At 40.9% G+C, this 27,104-nt stretch overlaps 1 protein-coding gene across 2 annotated transcripts in view; it reads right to left on the bottom strand.

Annotated features, from left to right (window-relative positions):
- Positions 1–395: 395 nt before the first annotated feature.
- PCCB (propionyl-CoA carboxylase subunit beta) overlaps positions 396–27,104 on the bottom strand; it is a 92,952-nt gene continuing 66,243 nt past the window's right edge. For both annotated transcript variants that reach the window (XM_043874697.1, XM_043874698.1), the window contains 5 exons: positions 3,588–3,695; positions 3,249–3,349; positions 2,734–2,832; positions 1,720–1,819; positions 396–708 (listed from right to left, as the gene is read on the bottom strand). In XM_043874697.1, the coding sequence (XP_043730632.1) occupies positions 587–708; positions 1,720–1,819; positions 2,734–2,832; positions 3,249–3,349; positions 3,588–3,695 (530 nt within the window). In that variant the 3' untranslated portion in view covers positions 396–586. The remainder of the gene's footprint in view (positions 709–1,719; positions 1,820–2,733; positions 2,833–3,248; positions 3,350–3,587; positions 3,696–27,104) is intronic.

The following is a 27,104-nucleotide window of genomic DNA, read 5'->3' as shown; positions in this document are numbered from 1 at the left end:
CATTTCTGGAAAGAAGTTAATATAAGGTAAGCAATTACTATATAGTATATGCTTCCTAAGCATCTATTCTGATAGACACACACATGTATACAACATAATTATAAATACTTTTAATCCTCAACATTTCCTAAAGGAAACAGAAGGATAGTATACATCATTTAAATATTATATCATTTATAAGTAAGAAAACTGAAGCCTAAGCAGATAAGTAGTTCACTCTAAAGGCTTATTATCTCACCTTCAGAGAAAAAATTAATTCTTAGGGAAAGAAAGGAAAACAATATACAGATAAGGGTCAGCTCAAAGTGATAAAACTATAGTGTTTTCTTTCTAGTTTTCTTCATTTTTCAGATTTCTACCACAAAGAAAAAAAAAAGAAATTTAAGCTCAAAATATATCAGTTAAGATTTTTTAATAAAATAATTTTACAGTAAGGCACAAATGAAATTTTTCTAGAATTTAATAAACTTAGCCATTTCAAGCGATTAATGGTATTTAGATTCCCAGATTTCATGACTGCAAAGGCAGGGGCGTATAGAAACGGCCAGGCAGTAATTAGCTCCTGGTTTATCTTTCCCTGATTCATTTACAATGGAATATTCGCATGTTTCCTCCAAGGGCGCTGTACCTTCTTGCTGGCCAGGACATCCAGGTCCCCGCAGATTCGGGCACGTGTGGAGGAAGGCTGGATGATGTCATCCACAAACCCTGGGGAAGCAGAGGAAAGGAAGCGGATCACCTGCTGCCCACCAAGCCCTCACGTGGCGCTCAGTGTGGGCACCGCCTTCTGGGGCCGACAGTGTGCATGGGGCCCAGGCCGACACAAGAGGGGCTTGGTCCTGCGGACCTCGCCACGACCCCAGGAGCCCCCTGTTCCTCTGGCGGGTCCCAAACTGGCCCAGAAACATTCAGCAAGAAAAGGAAAATGTGACCCCTCTTCCATCCTGTCAAGATGGAATTTAGTAGGGAATAAAATGAAGAAAGTGCACTTTTATTTTTGAAAACTCACTACGGTCATTCGCCCCATCCTGTGCATAAGGCCGTCTTGCCACTTCACTTTGCCACTCTTCCCATCAGGAAGTGGGCTGTACTTCCTCACCTGGCCTTGTAAATTGCCTTGGCCAATAGAATGTAGCAAGAGTAACATTGCAACTTCCACACCTAGGCCTCAAGGCACCTTCTTTCCCCTCTCGCCCTCTTGCTGCCCTCAGGACACCCCGCAGGGCAGCGTGGACTCACCTCCCAAAGAATAAGCAACCCCGTGAAGGAGAGTCCAGCTGACAGCCAGCACCAGCCACGTGAGTGGGGCCACCACGGACTATCCAGCCCCAGTCAGGCGACTAGATGACATACTTCCATGACTGATCCAGCAGAACCACTACCCAGCTCAGCCCAGACCAAATGCTGACTCTCAAAACTATGAAGGGAAGGTGCAGGGAGGTTATTTTAGACCACTTTGTTTTGAGTAGATTTTTCACAGTACTGGGTACCTGGAACACCACGAAGAGAGATTTAGCCACTTCAGCAATGTTTTCTTGATCACAGTTACAAAGTGGCCCACACAGGCCCCTCTGCTCTTAAGTGATGACGGCTCATGGTCCAGCCAGCCCTCACCAGTCTCCAGACTCAACAGGAAGGGCAAAAGTAGGCCTTTTGAAGCAAAATAAGCAGCAAGCGACCCAACAACTGAGCCAAGCTCTCTCCCCACCACAGGCCCACCTCTCACGGCTGCAGGAAAAGGGTTGGCAAACTTCTCGATGTACTCTGCCTGAGCAGCCTCCACGTTCTCGTGCCCTTTGAAGATGATCTCCACAGCACCCTGTCACGAGAGGAGTTGGTGATCGTCCTGGAGGCCCCTGGAGACCAGGGCAGGCCCCTCTCCTCTCAACATCACTGGGACTGATTGCAAATGTCTCGGTAAACAAAGTGCGCTGGAGAGGAGTGGCCACACCAGGCGCCTGGAGGAGCTGGCATAACCCCACGGCTTCAATGGATGCTCAGCCACGGCTCCAATGACTGGGTGGCCCACACCAAGGCATCACTTGCCTCCCTAATTCTGTCCTAATCTCTCCAAGTCCTTCTCCAAGGCCAAGATATTTGGCCCAGTTTCCACTGTTAAGAGTCAAGGTTCCCTTATCAAGGGAAGCAGAATGCTGTTACACTTTTTCATTATCCTGAGCCCTGAGCATACAACTTAATGGCCAGAGGCAGAGAAACTAAAATGCAAACATAGAAAAATGAGGACTGAGAGAGAAGCCTTCCTGTCAGCAACCCTAAAAGTCGGCTTGGGGAGGTTGGGCCTGGGAGATACCTAGCTCAACCCCGACAGCTATTTCAAAGCAGGAAAGGAGTGGTGGGTAGACGAAGCAACAGGAGGCACCCTGCCCAAAGTCAGCAGGGTCAGGACTACAGCGTGGCCTCCGTGGGCTGCAGGAGTGGCTCCGGGCCCTCTTGGCAGCTGGGGATGGGGTTGGGGAAACATCCAGTCTGCCAACAACTAGCTCAGCTGACTCAGCCCTTTCCCTTCTACTGAACCCCTGAACCCACTTGAGGCCCCCACTACCTGGGTCCGTGCCGTTAGTGAAAGTGCAGGAGGGGGACTGCCAGGTCTAGACCCCAACTCCCCGGAGGCCTGGCGACCCCAGGGGCCCGGGCCTCTTCCCAACACTTCCCAGTGATGCGGGGTGAGTGGAGTCCCTGGAGCCAGGAGAAGGGAAAGCTGGAGGGTCTTACCTTTGCGCCCATGACTGCAATCTCCGCCGTAGGCCAGGCGTAGTTGGTGTCACCACAAAGGTGCTTGGAGCTCATGACATCATAGGCACCACCGTAGGCCTAGAACAGTCCCAAATGCTGAATGTTAGAGCCTGAGTCAACCAGATCATGTCCCTATAAGACCCCAGGAAGCCAAGTGAAATGAGGATGAAAAGCAAGAACTGGCCCTCCTGGGCTCCTGAAGGCCCAGGACTGGGAGGCCCAGGAATACCAGGGCGCAGCCACAGGCCTTTCACAGTTCATGGTCATGGTCTTCCGGCCTTTTCCCACTGCTGCTCTCTGTTCCCAGATGAGCAGGGACTTCTCTGCCAGGCGTGTCTGCCGGACCATACACGCTGAGCCATCCTTGAGAACTTGTTAAGGGGGGTGAGGCATAGACTCCTTCCAGCACTGCTGACCCTCTCGGCCAGACCCCCAACCCCCAGGCCCTGCTGCTGGGGGTGAGCGGGCTCCAGCCTCCAGCCTGAGCTCCTCACCTTCCTGGTGATGATCGTCACTTTGGGCACAGTGGCCTCTGCAAACGCGTAGAGCAGCTTGGCGCCGTGGCGGATGATGCCCCCATACTCCTGCGCAGTGCCTGTGTCACGAGCAAGTTATTGGATCCCCACAGAATCTCCCCGGGGTCAACCCCCACTCTCAGCTGTGAGGGCTTCCCCCTCCCCACAGGGTCACCTCCAGCCAGTCCCACCCCCCAGACACCCAGAAGATGGCAACGTCACAAATCCTGCGGGAACTGTGCAAGAGGATCTCCAAATAAAGTGGGCATCTCACTGGGCAAAACCGCCTCTCCTGACCCACCTCCGTCAGGGACTCACCAGGCAGGAAGCCAGGGACATCCACAAAAGTGATGAGGGGAATATTGAACGAGTCACAGAATCGGACGAAACGAGCCCCTTTCACAGATGAATTAATGTCCAAGCATCCTAGAAAGAGAGAGAGCACGTGCTGAGCTTCTAGGCCACTCCCAGTCCCATCCACACTGGGCAACCATTCAGAGCTGGTTTCTACAGGGGTACCAAAGTTTCATCATCAGAGAAACTAAAGGAGGGCTTCATACTCCAAGAAAAACAGGGGAGACAGGAGAATCCATCTGGCCACTGGTCAGAGGACCCAGCAGTGGCTCGGCCCCGAGGGCTGGCACCACACCCCAGCACAGACACCCAGTCTTGGTCTTGTGAGCGAAGGGTAGCTGTCACCTGAGGCACAGCCTACCTCACCCCTGGAGCCCACCGCGGGAGGCCTCGTCCCAGGGCTGGTCTTATGGAGTCTTTGTAGTTGGAATTGGAATCTGCCTCCATCAACTACAGCCATGTGTTTGGGGAAATTACTTTCTGAGCCTGAGATTCCCCACCTGAAAAGGAGGGATGTTACTACCCTCTACTATGGAGGTGGTGGGTTAGTTGCTAAGTTGTGTCCAACTCTTGCGACCTCATGGACTATAGCTCGCCAGGCTCCTCTGTTCAAGGAATTCTTCAGGCAAGAACCCTGGAGTGGGTTGCCATTTGCTTTTCCAGGGGATCCTTCCTGACCCAGGGATCGAACCAGGGTCTCCCACATTGCAGGCAGATTCTTTACCAACTTAGCCACCAGGGAAGCCCTACCATAGTTGTAAGGATTAAAGGAGATGGTATCAGTAAAATGGCACAGAATAGAATAGGAGCTCAATTACTAGTAAATCCCCTCACCCAGAACAGTCTGCAGAGTGTTCTATGAGGCCAGCATTATCCTGATACCAAAACTTCTTGTTTTGGGACAAGAAAATGCAGAGCAAAATCCCTCGTGAACACAGATGCAGAAAGTCCTGAGATATTATAAAAACACTGTCAAGTGCAGTTTAATGCAAGAATCCAGAGTTGATCTAATGTGTGAAAAGCAGTGAAATTATTAAAGGAAAAAAACAATACAGTCGTCACAACAGATATAAACATCTGAGAAAATCCAATATTCATAATTAAAAACTAGCAGTAAACTATGAGTGCAATGGAACTTCTACTATCTGATAAAGAAGGTCCATAAAAAACTTAAATACTCATGGATCAGAAGAATATATAAATCCCCAACCTGAACTATGCCAGTGCCGTCCAAAAGAAATTTCTATGATGATGAAAATGTTCTCTGGCTCTGTTATTTGTTGACATAGTAACCACTAGACAATGTGGCTACTGAACACCTGAAATATGACTAGGGAAAGTAAGAGACTAAGCTCCTAATCATATTGAATCTTAATTACTTATACTATCTTATTATTTTAGACTTAAAGCTTAATAGCTAGGCTAGCATAGCTGGACAAATTTGCATTTTCAAGCAATTCCTATCAAAATCATAGGTAATTCCTTTGTAGAAACTGATAAGCAGATTCTAAAATTCATATGGTAATACAAAGGAGATAGACTAGACAAATGGTATTTTTTTTTAGATAGCCGTATCAGAAGACTTCCACTAGCTGACTGGAAGACTCACAAAAGCAGGGTTTCTCCATCATGGCACTACCAACATTTCAGACGGATGATTCTTTGCCATGGGAGTTTGACTTCTGCATGTAGAATGTTTAGTCGCCATCTCTGAGTTAGACACACTAGATGTCAGGAGCCCCCCTCCACCCCTCACACCCACTGTGACAATCAAAATTGTTTCCAATATATCCACATGTTCCCAGTACATTGAAAGTGTCCCTAGTTGAGAACCACCAAGAACTATAAAGCTTTAGAAATCAAGACAAGATGGCAGAGGCATAAAGGTGGGCAAAACCAGCAACAGAACAGAACATACAGGGAAGAGATAGACCCAGAGGCCTGATTTCAGACCAGGCACCAAAACAATGTGGAAAGCAAGTCTTCTTAACAAATGGTAATACTGTTTCACTCCAGACTCGACACACGAAAATCAACCCAAAATGGATCCTAGACCTTAACATAACCCACAACCACAAAGCTCCGAGAAGGGGATTTGGACTATCTTTGAACCTTGCGGTAGGCAAAGATTTTCTGGACAGGACACAAAAAGCTCTAATCAAAAGTAAAACACTGATAAAAAGGATTTTACCACTTTTTAAAAATAATGTGAGTCAAAAGACACCATTAATTAAATAAACAAACAAGTCACAGACCAGGAAAAAAATATTTAAAATACACATATCTGACAAAGGGTTCACATCAGAATATATAAAGAACCTTAGAAGTCAACAATAAAAAGACAACTCAAAAAATAACAACTGTAGGCAAAACTTCCCTCTTGCTAAATGCATTTTCTGAGATGATAGAAATGTTCTATATCTTAGTTTGGATGGTGATTACAGGTCGGGAGTTTCCCCCTGGGTGGGGAAGATCCCTGGAGGTGGGCATGGCAACCCACTCTAGTTTTCTTGCCTGCAGAATCCCATGGAGCCTACGGTCCATAAGGTCACAAAGAGTCAGACATGACTGAAGTGATTTAGCACACATGAATTGTCAACTTGCCAAACCCCATCCAAAAGAGCATGTAAAAGCTGTGCATTTTATGATCTGTAAATTATAACTCAGTAAAAGAAAAATGTTTTAAATCTCCCCTCCTCCCTCTCTATCCAAACCTATGTTAATAAAGAATGCGAATGATGAGTCCTGGGATGAAGACAACTCTAAATTAAGAAACCGCAAGATGGAAAGGAGGTTAGAATAAAAATCAAAAAGAAGAAAAATATGAGCAATGACAACCAAAACAAGATAAAACCACTGGGGAACTGAAAACAGTCAGAAATGGAAAACCTGTGACCCTGAGCTGCCAAAAGTGGGCCCTAGGTCCAAGAGCTTGGCTTCCTCATCACAGTCCAGGCCTGTCAGAGCATCTGGCACCCAGGGAGTCCAATGAGCCCTGGCGAATTCTACAAGGAAGAAATAAGAACGAGTGCCAAGGGGGTGGAGAGGAAGGGGAGAGAAGGAGTGCAAGTTTGGGATTAGCAGATGCAAACCAGTATACATAAAATGGATAAACAACAAGGTCCTACTATATAGCATGGGGAGCTATATTCAATACACCATGGTTTATCATGAATATGAAAAAGTTTATATGTATTAATATATGTATAACTGAATCACTTTTTTTTGTATAGCAGAAGTTAACACAACATTGTAAATGAACTACATCAATAAAAAAGAAACAGAAATGAGAACCATGACAGAGGCCTCCTCGGTGAGCCTCTGACACTTTATGACATTCCATAAACATCACAAAGAAAACTACACGGTCAGAAGGAGGGAAGCTGAAGAACCACAATGGAACCAAGTATTCAGACCCCAGTCAGGGCTCAGGAAGGCCCTGGGATAGAAGTCTAGGTATTTGAAGATAAAGTCTGCACAATAAGCCAAGCAGTTTCTTCAAAAGTGAGCTTGTGAGAATGTGCCTGTACTAGAGGGTGCCAGACCTGCAGACATGGTCTCGGGACAAGAAATCTCTCTGTGCAGACACAGGAAATCATGTGAAGTCCACGCCAGGGACAGACACAGTGAGGAGGAGGAACTCAAGAAGACGTGAACAGATGAGAACGTGCCACAGGAACAAAACGCACGTTCAGTGTGTGTAAATGTGATTTCTAAACAACAAAACGGTGGAACAGACAGCACCGAGCTCCAGTCCTCAAAGAGAAACACCAAAAAACAAGCAGAAACAGTGAGAACTAACTTTGTCAAAATTCTGAAACAGGCAAGTTAACTAAGCAAAAGCTGAATTGGGAAAAAGGCAATTTAGAAACTGCAGAAAAGCTCTGTGGCATTTTGAACTACACTTGCCCCACATTCTCCCTGGTTCTAGAGGAAGCAAAGACGACCTCAGACGCCAATCACCATGTAGGTCTCTTCTACCTTGTGTGAGGGGGCCCTGAAAGATGATGCAAGCCTTTCATCTCTGTACCTAACTCAGAACTCACCCAGACCACAAAAGTAGCAGCCATTGCTCACTGTGAGAAGAAAGATCCACCGACAGACATCTGGGGCAAAAGATTACAGTTGAGATCACCTAAGGCCAGGGAGGAAAAAAACAGGCAGAGTGGGGGTTTAGGCGGGGGTGAGGCAGAATTTGGACATTCAAGAGCAACTGTATATACAAGGGACTTCAGAAAGAGGCAGATATACCTAGAGCGAGATGTATGCTCAGAAAAGATCTGAGAAGGGAAATTAGAAAGTATCTTGAATAGATCAGTGAAACAAAACAGAGAGCCCAGAAATAAACCCACAGAGCTAAGGACAATTAATCTTCTACAAAGAAGGCAATAGTATACAATGGGAAAAAAACAGTCTTTCAGCAAGTGGTATTAAGAAAGTTGGGCAGCCACAGGTAAACCACCCTCTGAGCACACTCAAAAAGAAGTTCAAAATGGCCGAAAGACTTAAATGTAAGACAAGACACCATAAAACTCCAAGAACAGTACATTGGCAAAACATTCTGACATAAATTGTACCAATGTTTTCGTAAGTCAGTGTCTCATGGCAACAGAAGTAAAAGCAAAAATAAACAAATGAGATCAACCAAGCATATAAGCTTTCAAATAGCAAAGGAATCCATAAACAAAATGAAAAAGACAAACTTCCAACTGAGAGGAGATATTTGCAAATGATGCAACCAGCAAAGGCTTAATTTCCAAAATATATAAACAGCTTCTACAATTCAATAACAAAAAAGCAAATAACCAACCAAAAAATGGTCACAAGGCCTAAACAGACATTTCTCCAAAGAAGATATACTGATGGCCAATAGACACATGAAAACATGCTCATCACTAATTATTAAATAAATGTAAATCAAAACTACAATGAGGTTCTACCTCACACCAGTCAGAATGACCACATTAAAAAGTCTAGAAATAATAATTGCTGGAGAGAGAGTAGAAAAAAGAGAATCTTCTTACACTGTTGGTGGGAATGTAAATTAGTGTAGTTCAATGAAAAACAGTATGGAGGTTCCTCAAAAAACTAAAAATAGAGGTGAAGTATGACACAGCAATCTCACTCCTAGGCATATACCCAGACAAAACTATAATTTGAAAAGATGCATGCATCCCTATTGTTCATAACAGCACTATTTACAACAGCCAAGACATGGAAAGGAGGTAAATGTCCAGTGACAGAACAATGTGTGTGGTGTATATACACACACAATGGAGTATTACTTAGCCATTAAAAAGAATAAAATAATGCCATTTGCAGTTACATGGATAGACCAAGAGATTATCACATGAAGTGAAGTGAGTCAGAAACAGGAAGACAAATACCATATATCACTTATATGAGGAATACAGAATATGACACAAATGAACACATGGACGAAACAGACTCACAGACAGAGAACATACTTATGGTGGCCAAGAGGGAGGGTGTATGGAGGGAGTAAAATTAGGAGTTTGGTTATCAGCAGGTGCAATCTATTATATATAAAGTGGATAAACAACAAGGTCCTACTGTATAGCACAGGGAACAATATTCAACATCCTATGATAAATCAGAATGCAACAGACTATGCAATATAGCAGAAATTAACACAACACTGTAAATCAACTATCAGTTCAGTCACTCAGTCGTGTCCGACTCTTTGCAACCCCATGAACCGCAGCATGCCAGGCCTCCCTGTCCATCACCAACTCCCGGAGTTTACCCAAACTCATGTCCATTGAGTTGGTGATGCCATCTAGCTGTACTTGAACAAAATTTTTCTAAAAAAGAAAATACCTTGAGATGAATGAAAATGAAACTATAACATTACAAAATAAAAGACCTGAGAGGATCGTAAGCTTTAATCTTGGGCTGATCCCTAAAGTCTGTTTAAGTCTGGCCAGGTGTTGAAAGAAATCCTCAATACAGAGCCAAATTGCAAAGACTAAAAGAGATATTTTCTTATCTATTTTGGCACCTCAGTCAAAAACAGTAGTTGGACACAAGCTAAGGAAGAGAACAAGGAATATAGCCTCTGCAAAAACAATGAGGAAAAGTCACTAAACAAATGGACTACTACAGCATTCAACAATCAAAAAAACAAACTCTGGAAAAGGGGGAGAATATGATTTCAGAGTTTAACACATTATAATATTAAAATGTTCAGTTTTCAACAACAATAAAAAAAAAAGCATACAGAGAAACAGGAAAGTAGAACCATTCAAATGAACAAAATAAACGTAAATAATCATCCTTAAGGAAGCCCAGACAATAAATTTACTAAACAAAGATTTTAAAACAACTGTTTTAAATATGCTCACGGAGGTAAAGAAAAACATGAAGAACTAAACAGACAAACAACGACAACAAAAAAAAAAAAACCAGGAAAAAATGTATGGACAAAATGAGAACATCAATGGAGAAACAAATTATAAAAAGGAACCAAACAAATTCTACTACTAAAAACTACAATAACTGAAATGAAAACATCGCTACAGGGGTTCAACAGAATTGAGAAGACAGGATGAAGGATGAGGAATCCTGAAAATACAAAAACTTAAATTATCCAATCAAAGGAATAGAAAGAAAAGAAAAACTGAAGTGATTAGAGACTAGTGGACTATGAATATCATGAAGTAAACCAATATATACAGCATGTCAGTATCATAAGGAGGAGAGAGGAGAAATGGGTAGAGACATTGTTTGAAGAAATAATGTCCAAAAATTTCTCAAATTTGGCACAAGATATGAAGAAACAAAATCAAGAAACTGTAAGCCTAAGTAGAATAAACACACATATCCACACTGAGACACATTATAATCAAACTATTTAAAGAAAAAGAATCCTGAAAGTAGCAAAAGTAAGTGATTAAGCAAATACAAAGAATCATCAATAAGATTACAAATTGATTTCTCAGCAGAAACTATGGAGGCCAGAAGATAATGTGAATCATATCTAAAGTGCTGAAAGTTCTATTTTTTATTTATTTTTTATATGAAGGATAATTACTTTACAGAATTCTGTTGCTTTCTGTCAAACCTCAACATGAATCAGCCATAGATATACCTATGTCCCCTCCCTCTTGAACCTTCCTCCCCATCCCACCCCTCTAGGTTGATACAGAGCCCCTGTGTGAGTTTCCTGAGCCACACAGCAAATTCCCGTTGGCTATCTATTTTACATATGCTAATGTAAGTTTCCTTGTTACTCTTTCCATACATCTCACCCTCTCTTCCCCTCTCCCCATGTCTGTAAGTCTGTTCTCTATGTCTGTTTCTCCACTGCTGCCCTGTAAATAAGTTCTTCAGTACCATTTTTCTAGATTCCGTATATATGTGTTAGAATACAATATTTATCTTTCGCTTTCTGACTCACTTCACTCTGTATAATAGGTTCTAGGTTCATCCACCTCATCAGAACTGACTCAAATGCTTTCATTTTTATGGCTGAGTAATTTTCCATTGTGTACACATACCACAACTTCTTTATCCATTCCTCTGTTGATGGATATCTAGGTTGCTTCCATGTTCCAGCTATTGTAAATACTGCTGCAATGAACAATGGGATACATGTGTCTCTTTCAATTTTGGTTTCCTCGGGGTAGATGCCTAGGAGTGGGATTGCTGGGTCATATGGTGGTTTCATTCCTAGTTTTTTAAGGAATCTCCATACCATCTTCTATAGTGGCTGTATCAATTTACATTCCAACCAACAGTGCAAGAGCATTCCCTTTTCTCCACACCCTCTCCAGCATTTATTATTTGTAGACTTTTTGATGATGGCCATTCTGACCGGTGTGAGGCGATATCTCACTGTAGTTTTGATTTGCATTTCTCTAATAATGAGCGATGTTGAGCATCTTCTCATGTGTTTGTTTGCCATCGGTATGTCTTCTCAGGAGAAATGTCTGTTTAGGTCTTTTTCCCACTTTTTGATTGGGTTGTTTGCTTTTCTGGCATTGAGTTGTATGAGCTGCTTGTGTATTTTGGAAATCCATCCTCTGTCATTGTTTCACTTGCTGTTATCTTCTCCCATTCTGAGGGTTGTCTTTCACCTTCCTTAGAGTTTCCTCTGCTGTGCAAAAGCTTTTCAATTTAATCAGGTCCCACTTGCTTACTTTTGTTTCTATTTCCATTACTATAGGAGGTGGGTGATAGAGGATCTTGCTTTGATTTACGTCATCATGTGTTCTGCTTATGTTTCCCTCTAAGAATTTTATAGTTTCTGGTCTTACATTTAGGTCTTTAATCCATTTTGAGTTTATCTTTGTGTGTGGTGTTAGGAAGTGTTATAATTTCATTCTTTCACATGTAGCTGTCCAGTTTTCCCAGCACCATATATTGAAGAGGCTGTCTTTGCCCCGTTGTATATTCTTGCCTTCTTTGTCAAAAATAAGGTACCCATAGGTTCATGGGTTTATTTCTGGGCTTTCTATCTTGTTCCATGGGTCCATGCTTCTGTTTTTGTGCCAGTAGCATACTGTCTTCATTATTGTAGCTTTGTAGTATAATCTGAAGTCAGAAAGGTTGATTTCTCCAGCTCCATTCTTCTTTTTCAAGACTGCTTTGGCTATTCGGGGGCTTTTGTGTTTCCATATAAACTGTGAAATTTTTTGTTCTACTTCTGTGAAAAATGCCATTGGTGATTTGATAGGGATCACAGTGAATCTGTAGATGGCCTTTGGTAGTACAGTCAGTTTCACAATATTGATTCTTCCTACCCAGGAACATGGAATATCTCCCCAGCTGTTTATGTCATCTTTGATTTCTTCCATCAGTGTCTTACAATTTTCTGTGGACAGTTCTTTTGTCTCATTAAGTAAGTTTATTCCTAGATATTTAATTCTTTTTGCTGCAATAGTGAATAGGATTGATTCCTTAATTTCTCTTTCTGATTTTTCATTGTTAGTATATAGAAATACAAGTGATTTCTGTGTATTGATTTTGTATCCTGCACTTTGCTAAATTCACTGATTAGCTCTAGTAATTTTCTGATACTACCTTTAGGGTTCTCTATGTACAGTAGCATGTCATCTGCATACTGTGAGCACATTATTTTTTCTTTTCCAATCTGGATTCTTTTACTTCTTTTTCTTCTCTGATTGCTATAGCTAGGACTTCCAGAACTATGTTGAATAATAGTAGTGAAAGTTGACACCCTTATCTTGTTCCTATTCTTAAGGGGACTGCTTTCAGTTTTTCAACTCTAAGAATGATGTTTGCTGTAGGCTTTGCATATATGGCCTTTACTATGTTGAGGTAGATTCCTTCTATGTTCATTTCTTGAAGAATTTTAATCATAAATGGGGGCTGAATTTTGTCAAAGGTTTTTCTCCATCTATTGAGACTATCATATGGTTTTTATGTCTCAATTTGTTAATAAGGTATTTCAAATTGACTGACTGGCATATATTGAAGAATCCTTGCATTCCTGGAATAAACCCAACTTGATCATGGTGTATGAGCTTTTCAATATGTTGCTGAATTCTGTTTGCTAAAATTTTGTTGAGGATTTTTGCATCTATGTTCTTCAGTGATATTGGTCTGTAGTTTTCTTTTTTGTGTTGTCTTTGTCTGTTTTTGGTATCACAGTGATGATGGCCTCATAGAGTGAGTTTGGAAGTGTTCCTTCCTCTGCAATTTTTTGAAAGAGTTTTACAAGGATAGGCATTAGCTCTTCTCTAAATGTTCAATAGAATTCTCCTTCTAAGGAAGCCATCTGGTTCTGGGCTTTTGTTTTGGGGGAGATTTTTGATCACACCTTCAATTTCAGTGCTTGTAATTGGGTTGTTCATAATTTCTATTTCTTCTTGGTTCAGTCTTGGAAGATTGAACTTCTCTAAGAATCTGCCCATTTCTTCCAGATTATCCATTTTATTCCCATATAGTTGTTCATAATAGTCTCTCATAATCCTCTGTATTTCTGCATTGTCTGTTGTAACCTCTCCTTTTTCTAATTTTGTTGATTTCATTCTTCTTTTTTTCTTGATGAGTCTGGCTAAAGGTTTGTCAGTTTTGTTTATCTTTTCAAAGAATGAGCTTTTAGTTTTATTAAGCTTTACTATTGTTTCTTTCATTGCTTTTTCACTTATTTCTGCTAGGATCTTTATGATTTCTTTCCTTCTACTAAATTTGGGGGGGGTTTTGTTCTTCTTTTTCCAGTTGTTTTAGGTGTAAAGTTAGGTTGTCTATTCGATGTTTTTCTTGTTTCTTGAAGTAGGATTGTATTGCTATAAACTTCCCTCTTAGGACTGCTTTTGGTACATCCCATAGGTTTTGAGTTGTCATGTTTTCATTGTCATTTGTTTCTATAAATTTTTTTATTTCCCTTTTGATTTCTATAGTAACCTGTTGATTATTTACAAATGAGTTCTTAATCTCTCCATGTGCTTGTATTTCTTACAGTTTTTCTCTTGTAATTGAAATCTAGTCTCATAGCGTTGTGGTTGGAAAAGATGCTTGATACCATTTCAACTTCCTTAAATTTACTGAGGTTTGATTTGTGACTGAAGATGTGGTCTATCCTAGAGAATGTTCCATGTGCACTTGCGAAGAGGCTGTATTCTTCTGCATTTGGATGGAATGTCCTGCAGATATCAATGAGATCCATCTCATCTAATGTATCATTTAAGACTTGTATTTCCTTATTAATTTTCGGTTTTGATGATCTGTCCATTGGTGTGAGTAGGATGTTAAAGTCTCCTACTATTATTGTGTTACTGTCCATTTCTCCTTTTATGTCTGTTAGTGTTTGTCTTATGTATTGAGGTGCTCCTGTGTTGGATGCATAAATATTTATAATTGTTATGTCTTCCTCTTGGATTGATCCCTTGGTCATAATGTAGTGTCCTTTCTTATCTCTTGTAATATTCTTTACTTTAAGGTCTATTTTGTTGGATGTGAGGATTGCTACTCCAGCTTTCTTTTCCTTCCTATTTGCATGGAATATATTTTTCCATCCTCTCACTTTCAGTTTATATGTGTCTTTAGGTCTAAAGTGGGTTTCTTGTAGACAGCACATATATGGGTCTTGTTTTTGTATCCATTTAACCAGTCTGTGTCTTTTGGTTGGAGCATTTAATCTATTTACATTTAAAGTAACTACTGATATATATGTTCCTATTGCCACTTTCTGAATTGTTTGGGGTTGATTTTGTAGCTCTTTTTTCTTCTCTTGTATTTCTTGGCTACATAAGTCCCTTTAACATTTGTTGTAGAGCTGGTTTGGTCATACTGAATTCTCTTAACTTTTGCTTGTGTGAAAAGCTTTTGATTTCTCCATCAATTTTGAATGAGACCCTTGCAGGGTACAGTAATCTTGGTTGTAGATTTTTCCATTTCAGTACTTTAAATATATGCTGCCATTCCCTTCAGAGAAGGCAATGGCAACCCACTCTAGTACTCTTGCCTGGAAAATCCCATGGACGGAGGAGCCTGGTAGGCTGCAGTCCATGGGGTCGCTAAGAGTCAGACACAACTGAGCGACTTCACTTTCACTTTTCACTTTCATCCATTGGAGAAGGAAATGGCAACCCACTCCAGTGATTTTGCCTGGAGAATCCCAGGGATGGCAGAGCCTGGTGGGCTGCCGTCTATGGAGTCGCACAGACTCGGACACAACTGAAGCAACTTAGCAGCAGCAGGAGCAGCCATTCCCTTCTGGCCGGCAGAGTTTCTGCTGAAAGATCAGCTGTTAAGTGTATGGGGTTTCCCTTTTACATTATTTGCTGCTTCTCCCTTGCTGCTTTTACTATTCTTTCTTTGTGTTTAGTCTTTGTTAGCTTGATTAGTATGTGTCTTGGTGTGTTTTTCCTTGGGTTTATCCTGTATGGGACTCTTTGCACCTCTTGGACTTGATTGACTATTTCCTTTTCCTTGTTGGGGAAATTTTCAATGATAATGTCTTCAAAAATTTTCCCATACCCTTTCTTTTTCTCTTCTTCTTCTGGGGCCCCTATGATTTGAATGTTGGTGCATTTGATATTGTCCCAGAGGTCTCTGAGACAATCCTCAGTTCTTTTCATTTTTTTACTTTATTCTGCTTTACAGAAGTTATTTCCACCATTTTATCTTCCAGCTCACTGATTTGTTCTTCTGCTTCAGATATTCTGCTATTGATTCTTTCTAGAGTGTTTTTAATTTCAATAATTGTATTGTCTGTCTCTGTATATTTATTCTTTAATTCTTCTAGGTCATTGTTAATTGATTCTTGCATTTTCTCCATTTTGTTTTCAAGGTTTTTGATCACCTTTACTATTATTATTCTAAATTCTTTTCCAGGTGGTTTGCCTATATCCTCTTCATTTATTTGGACTTCTGCATTTCTAGTTTGTTCCTTCATTTGTGTAGTATTTCTCTGCCTTTTCATTTTTTTTTTTAACTTACTGTGTTTGAGGTTTCCTTTTCCCAGGCTTCAAGGTTGAATTCTTTCTTTCTTTTGGTTTCTGCCCTCCTAAGGTTGGGCCCGTGGTTTGTGTAAGCTTCATATAGGTGGGATTTGTGCTGAGCTTTTGTTTGGTTGTTTGCTTTTCCTCTGATAGGCAAGGCTGAGTGAGGTGGTAATCCTATCTGCTAATGACTGGGTTTATATTTTTCTTTTGTTTGTTGTTTAGATGAGGTATCCTGCACAGGGTGCTACTGATGGTTGGGTGATGCCGGGTCTTGTATTCAAGTGGTTTCCTTTGTGTGAGTTCTCACTATTTGATACTCCCTAGGGTTAGTTCTCTGGTAGTCCATGATCTTGGAGTCAGTGTTCCCACTCTAAAGGCTCAGGGCTTGATCTTGTGCTGGAGGCTGAAAGTCTCAGATCGAGGTGCCTGGCGTGGTCAGGTGAAGACACTCTTACAAGCTACAGACTCATCACTGGATCCTCTCCTCTCTTAAGTGAGGTCCTGGAGGGATACCCCAGCGTGTGCAACAGACACATTGCTAGGCAGAACGTGGCGGCAGAGGCTTCCCTGGTGGCTCAGACAGTAAAGCGCCTGTCTCCAATGCTGGAGACCCGGGTTCGATCCCTGAGTCGGGAAGATCCCCTGGAGAAGGAAATGGCAACCCACTCCAGTACTCTTGCCTGGAAAATCCCATGGACAGAGGAGCCTGGTAGGCTACAGTCCATGGGGTCGCAAAGAGTCAAGACACGACTGAGTGACTTTACTTATTTATTTTTATTTAATGGTAGTTTTATTTTTTAGTTTTTTGAGAATCCTCCATACTGTTTTGTATAGTGGCTATACCAACTTACATTCGCACTAATTGTATACAAGGGCTCCTTATTCTCCACATCTTTACCAACATTTATTTCTGTTCATCTTGATGATAGCTATTCTGACAGATGTGAGGTGATATCTCATTGTGGGTTTGATTTTTCATTTCCCTGATGATTAGCGAGGTTGAGGATCTTTTCATATGCATGTTTTCCATTTGCATTTCTTCTCTGGAAAAATATCTATTCAGTGCTTCTGCCCTAGTAATTTCCACTCTTGGGTATGTATCAAAAAAAAAACAAACCCACCACTAATTCAAAAAGATACATGCACTCCAATGTTCATAGCAGCATTATTTATAATTGCCAAATCTGCAAGCAACCTAAGTGTCAATCAGCAGATGAACAGATAGAGAAAAACAGTGTATATGTATGGGCTTCCCTGGAGGCTCATACAGTAAAGAACCTGCCTGCAACGTGGGAGACGCAGGTTCATCCTTGGGTCGGGAATACTGCCTGGGAATGGGAATGACTACTCCTCCAGTATTCCTGCCTGGAGAATAACAAGGACAGAGGAGCCTGGCCAGCTACAGTCCACTGGGTCGCAAAGAGTCAGACATGACTGAGTGACTAACACTCATACATATAATGGAATACTACTCAGACATACAAAGAATGAAACAAATGGCAAACATGGGTGGACTTGGAGGGCATTACACTAAGTGAAATAAGCCAGAGAAAGACAAATACTATATGATATCACTTATACATGGAATCTAAAAAATATAACAAACTAGTGTATACAACCAAAAAGAATCAGACACAGATGCAGACAACAAATTAGTGGTTGGCAATGGGGAGAAACAAGACAGGAGGGGCAATATAGGGGTAAGAGAGTAAGAGGCACATGGGATACATTGTATAACATGGTGAATACAGTCAATATTTTATAACTATAAACATATACACAACTATAAATATTTTTAAACTATAACCTTTAAAAATTGTGAATTACTATATTGTACACTATAACATACAGCAAATATATATACTTCAATTAAAAAATTAAGAAACAAAGTGCTGAAAGAGTAAAATCTCAACCAAGAAGTCTACACTTGGCAAGCTGTCCTTCAAAAATGAGGGACAAATTAAGACATTTCTAAATAAACAAGCTGAAGAGTTTGTTACCACTATGCCTGCCCTACAAAAAATGGTAAAGCAAGCCCACCAGGTTGAAATAAAAAGATAGTAGACGGTATCACAAAACCATATAAAGAAATCAAGATCTCCAGTAAAGATAACTACATGGGGAAATATGAAAGTCATTATTACTGTATTTCTGGTTATTATTTCTGGCATTATTACTGTAATGCCACTTTTTATTTCTTACATGATTTAAAAAACAAATTCAGGGAATGCCCTGGCAGTCCAGTGGTTACGACTCCACACTTTCATTGCCTGGGCCTGTGTTCAACCCCCAGTCAGGGAACCTAAGATTGTGTAAGTCATGTGGTGTAGCCAAAAAACAAAACAGCAACAACAAAAAATACACTCCAAAAAGGTTCATTGGTGAAGAATTCTACAAAACCTTTAAAAATGAAATTGCAGCAGTTCTCTATGATCTCTTCTAGAAGATACAATCAGAGAGAATATTTTCTAACTCATTCTATGAGGCCATCATCACCCTAATACCTAAACATTACAAGAAAACTACAGACCAGTGTCTCTCAAAAACATAAATGTAAGAATCCTCAACAAAATATTTAACAAATCAAACTCAGTAATAGACAGAAATAATTATACACTACTTCCAGGTGAGATTTATCCCAGGTATGCGAGGCCGATTGAACATCTGAAACAGACTTTCCTGATGGTCCAATGGCTAAGACTCCATGCTCCCAATCCAGGGGGACTAGGTTTGATCCCTGGTCAGGGAACTAGATCCCACATGCCACAACTAAGAGTTCACGTATTGCAACTAAGAGTTCTTATGCCACAATTGAAGATCCCTCATGCTGCAACAAAGATCGAAGACTACATGTACCACAACTAAGACCCAGCACAGCCAAATAAATAATTTCTTTTGTCTGAAAAACAATTCACATATTCCACTACATCAACATCTAAAGAAGAAAAACTACATGACTGTATCAACAGATGAAGAAAAGCATTCAGAAAATCCAGCATCTCATGATTAAAGACTAACAACAAACTATAAATAGAAATAAAGGGGAACATTCTTAACTTGATAAACAACATCCACAAAAACCTACAGCTAACATATGTAATGGTGAAAACCCAGAAACTTTTCCACTAAGATCAGATATAAAGGCAAGAATGTGCCCTCTCACCACTCCTTTTAAAAACTGTACTGGAAGTCCAAGCTAATACAATAAACCAAGAAAAGAAAATGCTTAGAAGCCACACAGGCTGGGAAGGAAGACCTAACTTTCTTTGTTTACACATGACATGATTGTCTATATAGAAAATCCTACAGAACAAAAATACTGCTGAAACTAATAATTACAGCAAAGTTGCAGGATCCAAAGTGAATTTACTAAAGTAAATCACTTTTCTATATACCAGCAATGAATTTGAAACTATTAGTAACAACACAATACCATTTACATTAGCACATTCCCCTCCCCCAGAAAGAAATATATAGGCATAAATCTAACAAAACAAATACAATATCTATATGAGGAAGATTACAAAAATCTCATGAACAAAATGAAAAAGCTAAATAAGTGAAGAGATATTCCATGTTCATGGAATGAAAGACTCGATATCATCAAGAGGGATGGTATTGGTAAAATAAATAGGTACGGTATTGGTGAAATAACTCAATGGAACAAAATAGAGTCCAGAAACAGACCTACATAAATATAATAAACTAATCTTTGAGAGGAGCAACCCCCTATCCAAGGAGCGGTGGCTGCATGGTTGCAGGAGGGCTAAGAAGAGCTACTCCATGATCAAGGTCAGGAGGGGCGGCCATGAGGAGATATCCCTCATCCAAGGTAACGAGCAGCGGCTGCGCTTTCTTGGAGCAGCCGTGAAGAGATACCCCACGTCCAAGGTAAGAGAAACCCAAGTAAGAGGGTAGGTGTTGCAAGAGGGCATCAGAGGGCAGACAGACTGAAATCATAATCACAGACAACTAGCCAGCCTGATCACACGGCCCACAGTCTTGTCTAACTCAATAAAACTAAGGCATGCCATGTGGGGCCACCCAAGATGGTCGGGTCATGGTGGAGAGGACTGACAGAATGTGGTCCACTGGAGAAGGGAATGGCAAACCACTTCAGTATTCTTGCCTTGAGAACCCAAGAAACAGTATGAAAAGGCAAAATGACAGGATACTGAAAGAGGAACTCCCCAGGTTGGTAGGTGCCCAATATGCTACTGGAGATCAGTGGAAAAATAACTCCAGAAAGAATGGAGGGATGGAGCCAAAGCAAAAGTAATACCCAGTTGTGGATGTGACTGGTGATAGAAGCAAGATTCGATGCTATAAAGAGCAATACTTCATAGGAACCTGGAATGCTAGGTCCATGAATCAAGGCAAATTGGAAGTGGTCAAACAGGAGATGACAAGAGTGAACATCGACATTCGAGGAATCAGTGAACTAAGATGGACTGGAATGGGCGAATTTAACTCAGATGACCATATATCTACTACTGTGGGCAGGAATCCCTTAGAAGAAATAGAGCAGCCATCATGGTCAACAAAAGAGTCCGAAATGCAGTACTTGGATGCAGTCTCAAAAATGACAGAATGATCTCTGTTCGTTTCCAAGGCAAACCATTCAATATCACGGTAATCCAAGCCTATGCCCCAACCAGTAATGCTGAAGAAGCTGATGTTGAACGGTTCTATGAAGACCTACAAGACCTTTTAGAACTAACACCCAAAAAGGATGTCCTTTTCATTACAGGGAACTGGAATGCAAAAGTAGGAAGTCAAGAAACACCTGGTGTAAGAGGCAAATTTGGCCTTTGAGTACAGAATGAAGTAGGGCAAAGGTTAACAGAGCTCTGCCAAGAGAACGCACTGGTCATAGCAAACACCCTCTTCCAACAACAAAAGAGGAGACCCTACACATGGACATCACCAGATGGTCAACACTGAAATCATTTTGATTATATTCTTTGCAGCCAAAGATGGAGAAGCTCTATACAGTCAGCAAAAACAAGAACAGGAGCTGACTGTGGCTCAGATCATGAACTCCTTATTGCCAAATTCAGACTGAAATTGAAGAAAGTAGGGAAAACCACTAGACCATTCAGGTATGACCTAAATCAAATCCCTTAAGATTATACAGTTGAAGTGAGAAATAGATTTAAGGGACTAGATCTGACAGACAGAGTGCTCGATGAACTATGGACGGGAGGTTGGTGACATTGTACAGGAGACAGGGATTAAGATCATCCCCATGAAAAAGAAATGCAAAAAGGTAAAATGGTTGTCTGAGGAGGCCTTACAGATAGCTGAGAAAAGAAGTGAAGTGAAAAGCAAAGGAGAAAAGGAAAGATATTTCCATTTGGATGCAGAGTTCCAAAGAATAGCAAGCAGAGATAAGAAAATCTTCCTCAGTGATCAATGCAAAGAAATAGAGGAAAACAACAGAATGGGAAAGACTAGAGATCTCTTCAAGAAAATTAGAGATAACAAGGGAACATTTCATGCAAAGATGGGTTCGATAAAGGACAGAAATGGTATGGACCTAACAGAAGCAGAAGATATTAAGAGGAGGTGGCAAGAATACATGGAAAAACTATACAAAAAAGATTTTCACAACCCAGATAATCACGATGGTGTGATCACTCACCTAGAGCCAGACATCCTGGAATGCGAAGTCAAGTGGGCCTTAGAAAGCATCACTACGAACAAAGCTAGTGGAGGTGATGGAATTCCAGTTGACCTATTTCAAATCCTAACAGATGATGCTGTGAAAGTGCTGCACTCAATACGCCAGCAAATTTGGAAAACTCAGCAGTGGCCACAGGACTGGAAAAGGTCAGTTTTCATTCCAATCCCAAAGAAAGGCAATCCCAAAAAACGCTCAAACTACCGCAAAATTGCACTCATCTCACATGCTAGTAAAGTAATGCTCAAAATTCTCCAAGCCAGGCTTCAGCAATACGTGAACCGTGAACTTCCAGATGTTCAAGCTGGTTTTAGAAAAGGCAGCGGAATCAGAGGTCAAATTGCCAACATCTGTTGCATCATGGAAAAAGCAAGAGAGTTCCAGATAAACATCTATTTCTGCTTTATTGACTATGTCAAAGCCTTTGACTATGTGGATCACAACAAACTGTAAAAAATTCTGAAAGAGAAGGGCATACCAGACCACCTGACCTGCCTCTTGAGAAACCTGTATGCAGGTCAGGAAGCAACAGTTAGAACTGGGCATGAAACAACAGACTGGTTCCTAATAGGAAAAGGAGTACGTCAAGGCTGTATATTGTCACCCTGCTTATTTAACTTATATGCAGAGAAACGCGGGCTGGAAGAAGCGCAAGCTGGAATCAAGATTGCCAGGAGAAATATCAATAACCTCAGATATGTAGATGACACCACCCTTATGGCAGAAAGTGAAGAGGAACTAAAAAGCCTCTTGATGAAAGTGAATGAGGAAAGTGAAAAAGTTGGCTTAAAGTCAACATTTAAAAAACTAGGATCATAGCATCCAGTCCCATCACTTCATGGCAAATAGATAGGGAAACAGTGGCTGACCTCATTTTTTGGGGCTCCAAAATCACTGCAGATGGTGACTGCAGCCATGAAATTTAAGACGCTTACTCCTTGGAAGGAAAGTTATGACCAACCTAGACAGCATATTAAAAAGCAGAGATATTACTTTGCCTACAACAGTCCATCTGGTCAAGGCTATGGTTTTTCCAGTGGTCATGTATGGATTCTGAGAGTTGGACAGTGAAGAAAGCTGAACGCCGAAGAACTGATGCTTTTGAACTGTGGTGTTGGAGAAGACTCTTGAGAGTCCCTTGGACTGCAAAGAGATCCAACCAGTCCATCCTAAAGGAGATCAGTCTTGGGTGTTCACTGGAAGGACTGATGCTGGAGCTGAAACTCCAATACTTTGGCCACCTCATGAGAAGAGCTGACTCATTGGAAAAGACCCTGATGCTGGGAGGGACTGGGGGCAGGAGGAGAAGCGGAGGATGAGATGGCTGGATGGCATCACCAACTCGATGGACATGAGTTTGAGTAGTCTCCGCGAGTTGGTGATGGACAGGGAGGCCCAGCGTGCTGCGATTCATGGGGTCGCAAAGAGTTGGACACAACTGAGTGACTGAACTGAACTGGACTGAATCTTTGACAAAGGATCAAAGGTATGACAATGGAATAAAGATGGTCTTTTTAACAAATGATGCTGGAGACAATTAGACATCCCTCTCCAAAAAAACTGATGTAAATCCAAACCTTATGCCTTTCACAAAAAATTACCTCAAAATGGATTCACAGTTAAATATAAAACACAAAACTATAAAACTCCTAGAAGACAACATGGGAGAATACTTATGTGACCCTGGGTATGGTAATTAACTTTTTAGGTACACTACTTTCAAATGCATGATCCATGAAAGAAATAATTGGTATGCAGGACTTAAAATTAAAATTTCTCCTCTCTGAAAGACACTATCCAGAGTATGAGAAGACAATCACAGACTGGGAGAAAATACCTAAAAAACACACAGTCTGACAAAAGCCTGCTATCTAACATATACAAAGAACTCTTTAAACTCGTGAAAGAATATCAGCCTAAAATAGGATATAAAATGAAGAGGATATAAAATGGAGAACCTCATGTATTTGTCCTCAGGGAGACAAAACTTAAAGACTAAGAAACTGATTTATCTAAAACGCCTGATTTATTGAACACCAATAGTGCCAAAATTTTCTCAGATGACATAGGGTTGATCACTGGCTGTCTCATATCAAACTTCAGGAAGTTTCAAAAATGGGAGATGACCCAGGTCAGGTTGGACTCAAAGAGGGGGCTGAACTGAGTTTTGTTTTTGTGGCTAAACTGATTTTTATCTGCTCAGGAAGTTTTCAAGGCTGGTCTCCATTTGTTGTTTATTTTAACTGACTCTAAATGAACTCTCCCCTCTTTACATTCCTTGTCCATAAATACAACCTGCCCCAAACCCTCAATGGACTCACCTGTAACTTGCTACAGTTTGCTTGTCCTGAATTATAGTTCCTCTGCTATTCCTGAATAAACTCATTTTCTTGAGCTTGCTTCAGTTTACCTCTATATTCAGGTCAAACAAACTCAACAATAAGAAAACAAACCAATTAAAAAAAATGGGCAAAAGACCTGAACAGATCCCTTACCAAAGAAAACATAGACATGGCAAATAAGCATATGAAAATATGTTCTACATCATGTCACCAAGGAAATGCAAATTATAATGAGATACCACTACACACCTATCAGAACAGCCAAAATTCAGAACACAGACTCCAAATGCTGAAAAAAGATGTGGAGCAAGAGAACTCTTCCTCCTGCTGGTAGGGATGCAAATTAGTACAGCCACTCTAGAAGACACTTTGGCAAACTAACACTTACAAATTTACTTACAAGCTAAACACACTCTTACATTTTTGAGCCAGAAATCATGTTCCTCCATATTTACCCAATGAGGTGAAAACTTATGCATGTCCACATAAAAACTTGCATATGTATTTTTAGCAGCTTTATTCATAACTGCCAAAACTTAAAAGCAGCGAAGACATTCTTCAGTAGGTGAAGAGAAAAAGGAACTGTAATATAACCACACAATGTAATATTAACACTAAAAAGAAATCAGATATTAAGCAATGACAAGACATGGAGGAAACTTGAATCACAGAGTAAACTGCCTTATCAGGCCAGCTTCTCCCATATAACTAGATGGAAGGGGCTGATCCAAAAAATCTACATACTGTGTGATTCTAACTACACAGTACTTTGCAAAATTATGGAAAACTATAGAAACAATAGACGCATGAGTGACTGCCAATGGTTATCAGGCTATCAGGGTTATGGCTAAGGGAGTGATGGATAGGCAGAGGATTTTTAGGGCAAGTGAAACCATTTAGAATGCTGCTGCAAATGGTAGATACACATAATTATACATTTATCAAAACCTACAGAAATGCAAAAGTGGTTCAATATACAAAAAAAAATCAGTAAGTATGATATACCACATTAATACAAAAAAGGACAAAAGCTACATCATCATCTCAATTGACACAGAAAAGGCATTTGGCAAAATCTTTCACCTTTCATGAAAAACACTCAGAAAACTACAAACAGAAGGAAATTTCCCCAACATCATGACCATGTACAAACACCTACAGCTAACATCCTATTCAATAATGAAATACAAAATTCTCGCCCTAGGATCAGGAACAAGACACTAGCACCACTGCTATTCAACACTGGGCTGGAAGTTCCAGGAAGAACAGTTCATGATGAAAAGGCATCCAAGTTGGAGAGGAAGAAGTAAAACTATTTTTATTTGCATAAATATGTTCCTATATATATAGAAAATTCCAGAGCATTTACAAGAAAGCTATTCAAGCTAATAATTTCAGCAAAGTTGCAGGTTACAAGATCAGCAAACCAAAAGCAGGTGCATGCTTGGCTTTCTATATGCCAATAATGAACAATCTGAAAAGGAAACTGAAAAAGGAATTCTATTTACATAGCATCTAAAAGAATAAAAGACTTAGGAGTAAATTTGACCAAGAGGTTACTTAAAGACTTATGCAGTAAAAACTACAAAATACTGTTGAAGAAATAAAAGAAGACCAAAATAAATAGAAAGACATCCTGTGTTCATGGTTCAGAAAACTTTACATAGTTAAAATGTCAATACTACATGAAGTGATCAATAGACTCACTGCAATCACCATTAAACTTCCAACAGCCTTTTTTGCAAAAATAGAAAGGCCAATCAATAGTCAAATTCATAAGGAACTGCAAGGGGGCTACAAAATAATCTTGAAAAAGAACACCACAAGACGACTCACACTTCCCAATATTAAAACTTACTACAAACCTACAGTAATCAGAACAATGTAATACCAGCATATAGACAGACATGTAGACGAAAGGAACAGTATTGAGAAACCAGAAATAAATTTATACATCTCTAGACTATTGATTTCTGACAAAAATGCCAAATCCATTCAATAGGAAAAGAACAGTCTATTCAGCAAATGATACTGGGATAACCAAGTTTTCATATGCAAAAGAATAAAGTGTGTGTGGGGGGGGCGGGCGGCAGTCCTAAGATGGCGGAGGAATAGGATGGAGAGACCACCTTCTCCCCCAGAGATTCATCAAAAGATCCTTTGAACACTGAGCAAATTCCACAAAACAACTTCTGAACGCTGGTGGAGGACACCAGGCACCCAGAAGGGCAGCCCATTGTCTCTGAAATGAGGTAGGACAAAATATAAAAGATAAAACGAGAGACAAAAGAGTTAGGGATGGAGACCCGTCCCAGGGAGGGAAAGAGAAGTTTCCAAACACCAGGAAACCCTCTCACTGGCAGGTCTGTGGGGAGTTTTGGAATCTCAGAGGGCAACATAACCGGGAGGAAATAAAAATAAATGTTTTTATTTATAAAATAAATATTTTATTTATAAAATAAATTAAAAAAAAAAACCACAGAGTACGCACCTAACCACAACTCCCAGCAGAGAAGTAGCCCAGATGCTCGCGTCTGCCACCAGCAAGTGGGGGTTAAACAGGGAGGCACGGGCTGCACTGCTTAGGGTAAGGACTGGGCCTGAATGCCCTGAGGACAATCTGAGGGAGCTAACCTGAGATAGCACCCCAAACTGTGGGATAGCCAGAGAGGAAAAAAAAAAAAGGGAGAGAAAGAGAGAACTTCCCCGCGAAAAGCTCTAACCTAAGGCACTGCTGGCCGCTCACAGAACAAAGGACTGAGCGAATACCAGAGGAGAGCTAGCTGGCTGCAGACTGGCCCATCCCCCACCAGAGGCAGAGAGGCAGGCGGGCAACAGCCAGAGCTGGGGGGAGAGGGGCAATCTCTGCCCCAGAGACGGCATCCTCCGCCAAACTGTGAGTAGGCCCCCAGTTGCTAACCAAGTCTTCTTGGGATCATGGACGGTTGACATCCACCAGGAGGGTCACAGCCAGAGATCAGCTCCCCAGAGGAGACACACGGCACACCTGAGACGACGCTGT

Source organism: Cervus elaphus, chromosome 19, assembly GCF_910594005.1.
Source record: "Cervus elaphus chromosome 19, mCerEla1.1, whole genome shotgun sequence".
In the NCBI taxonomy this organism is placed as follows: Eukaryota; Metazoa; Chordata; class Mammalia; order Artiodactyla; family Cervidae; genus Cervus; species Cervus elaphus.
This window is presented reverse-complemented; position numbering and strand designations above follow the sequence as displayed.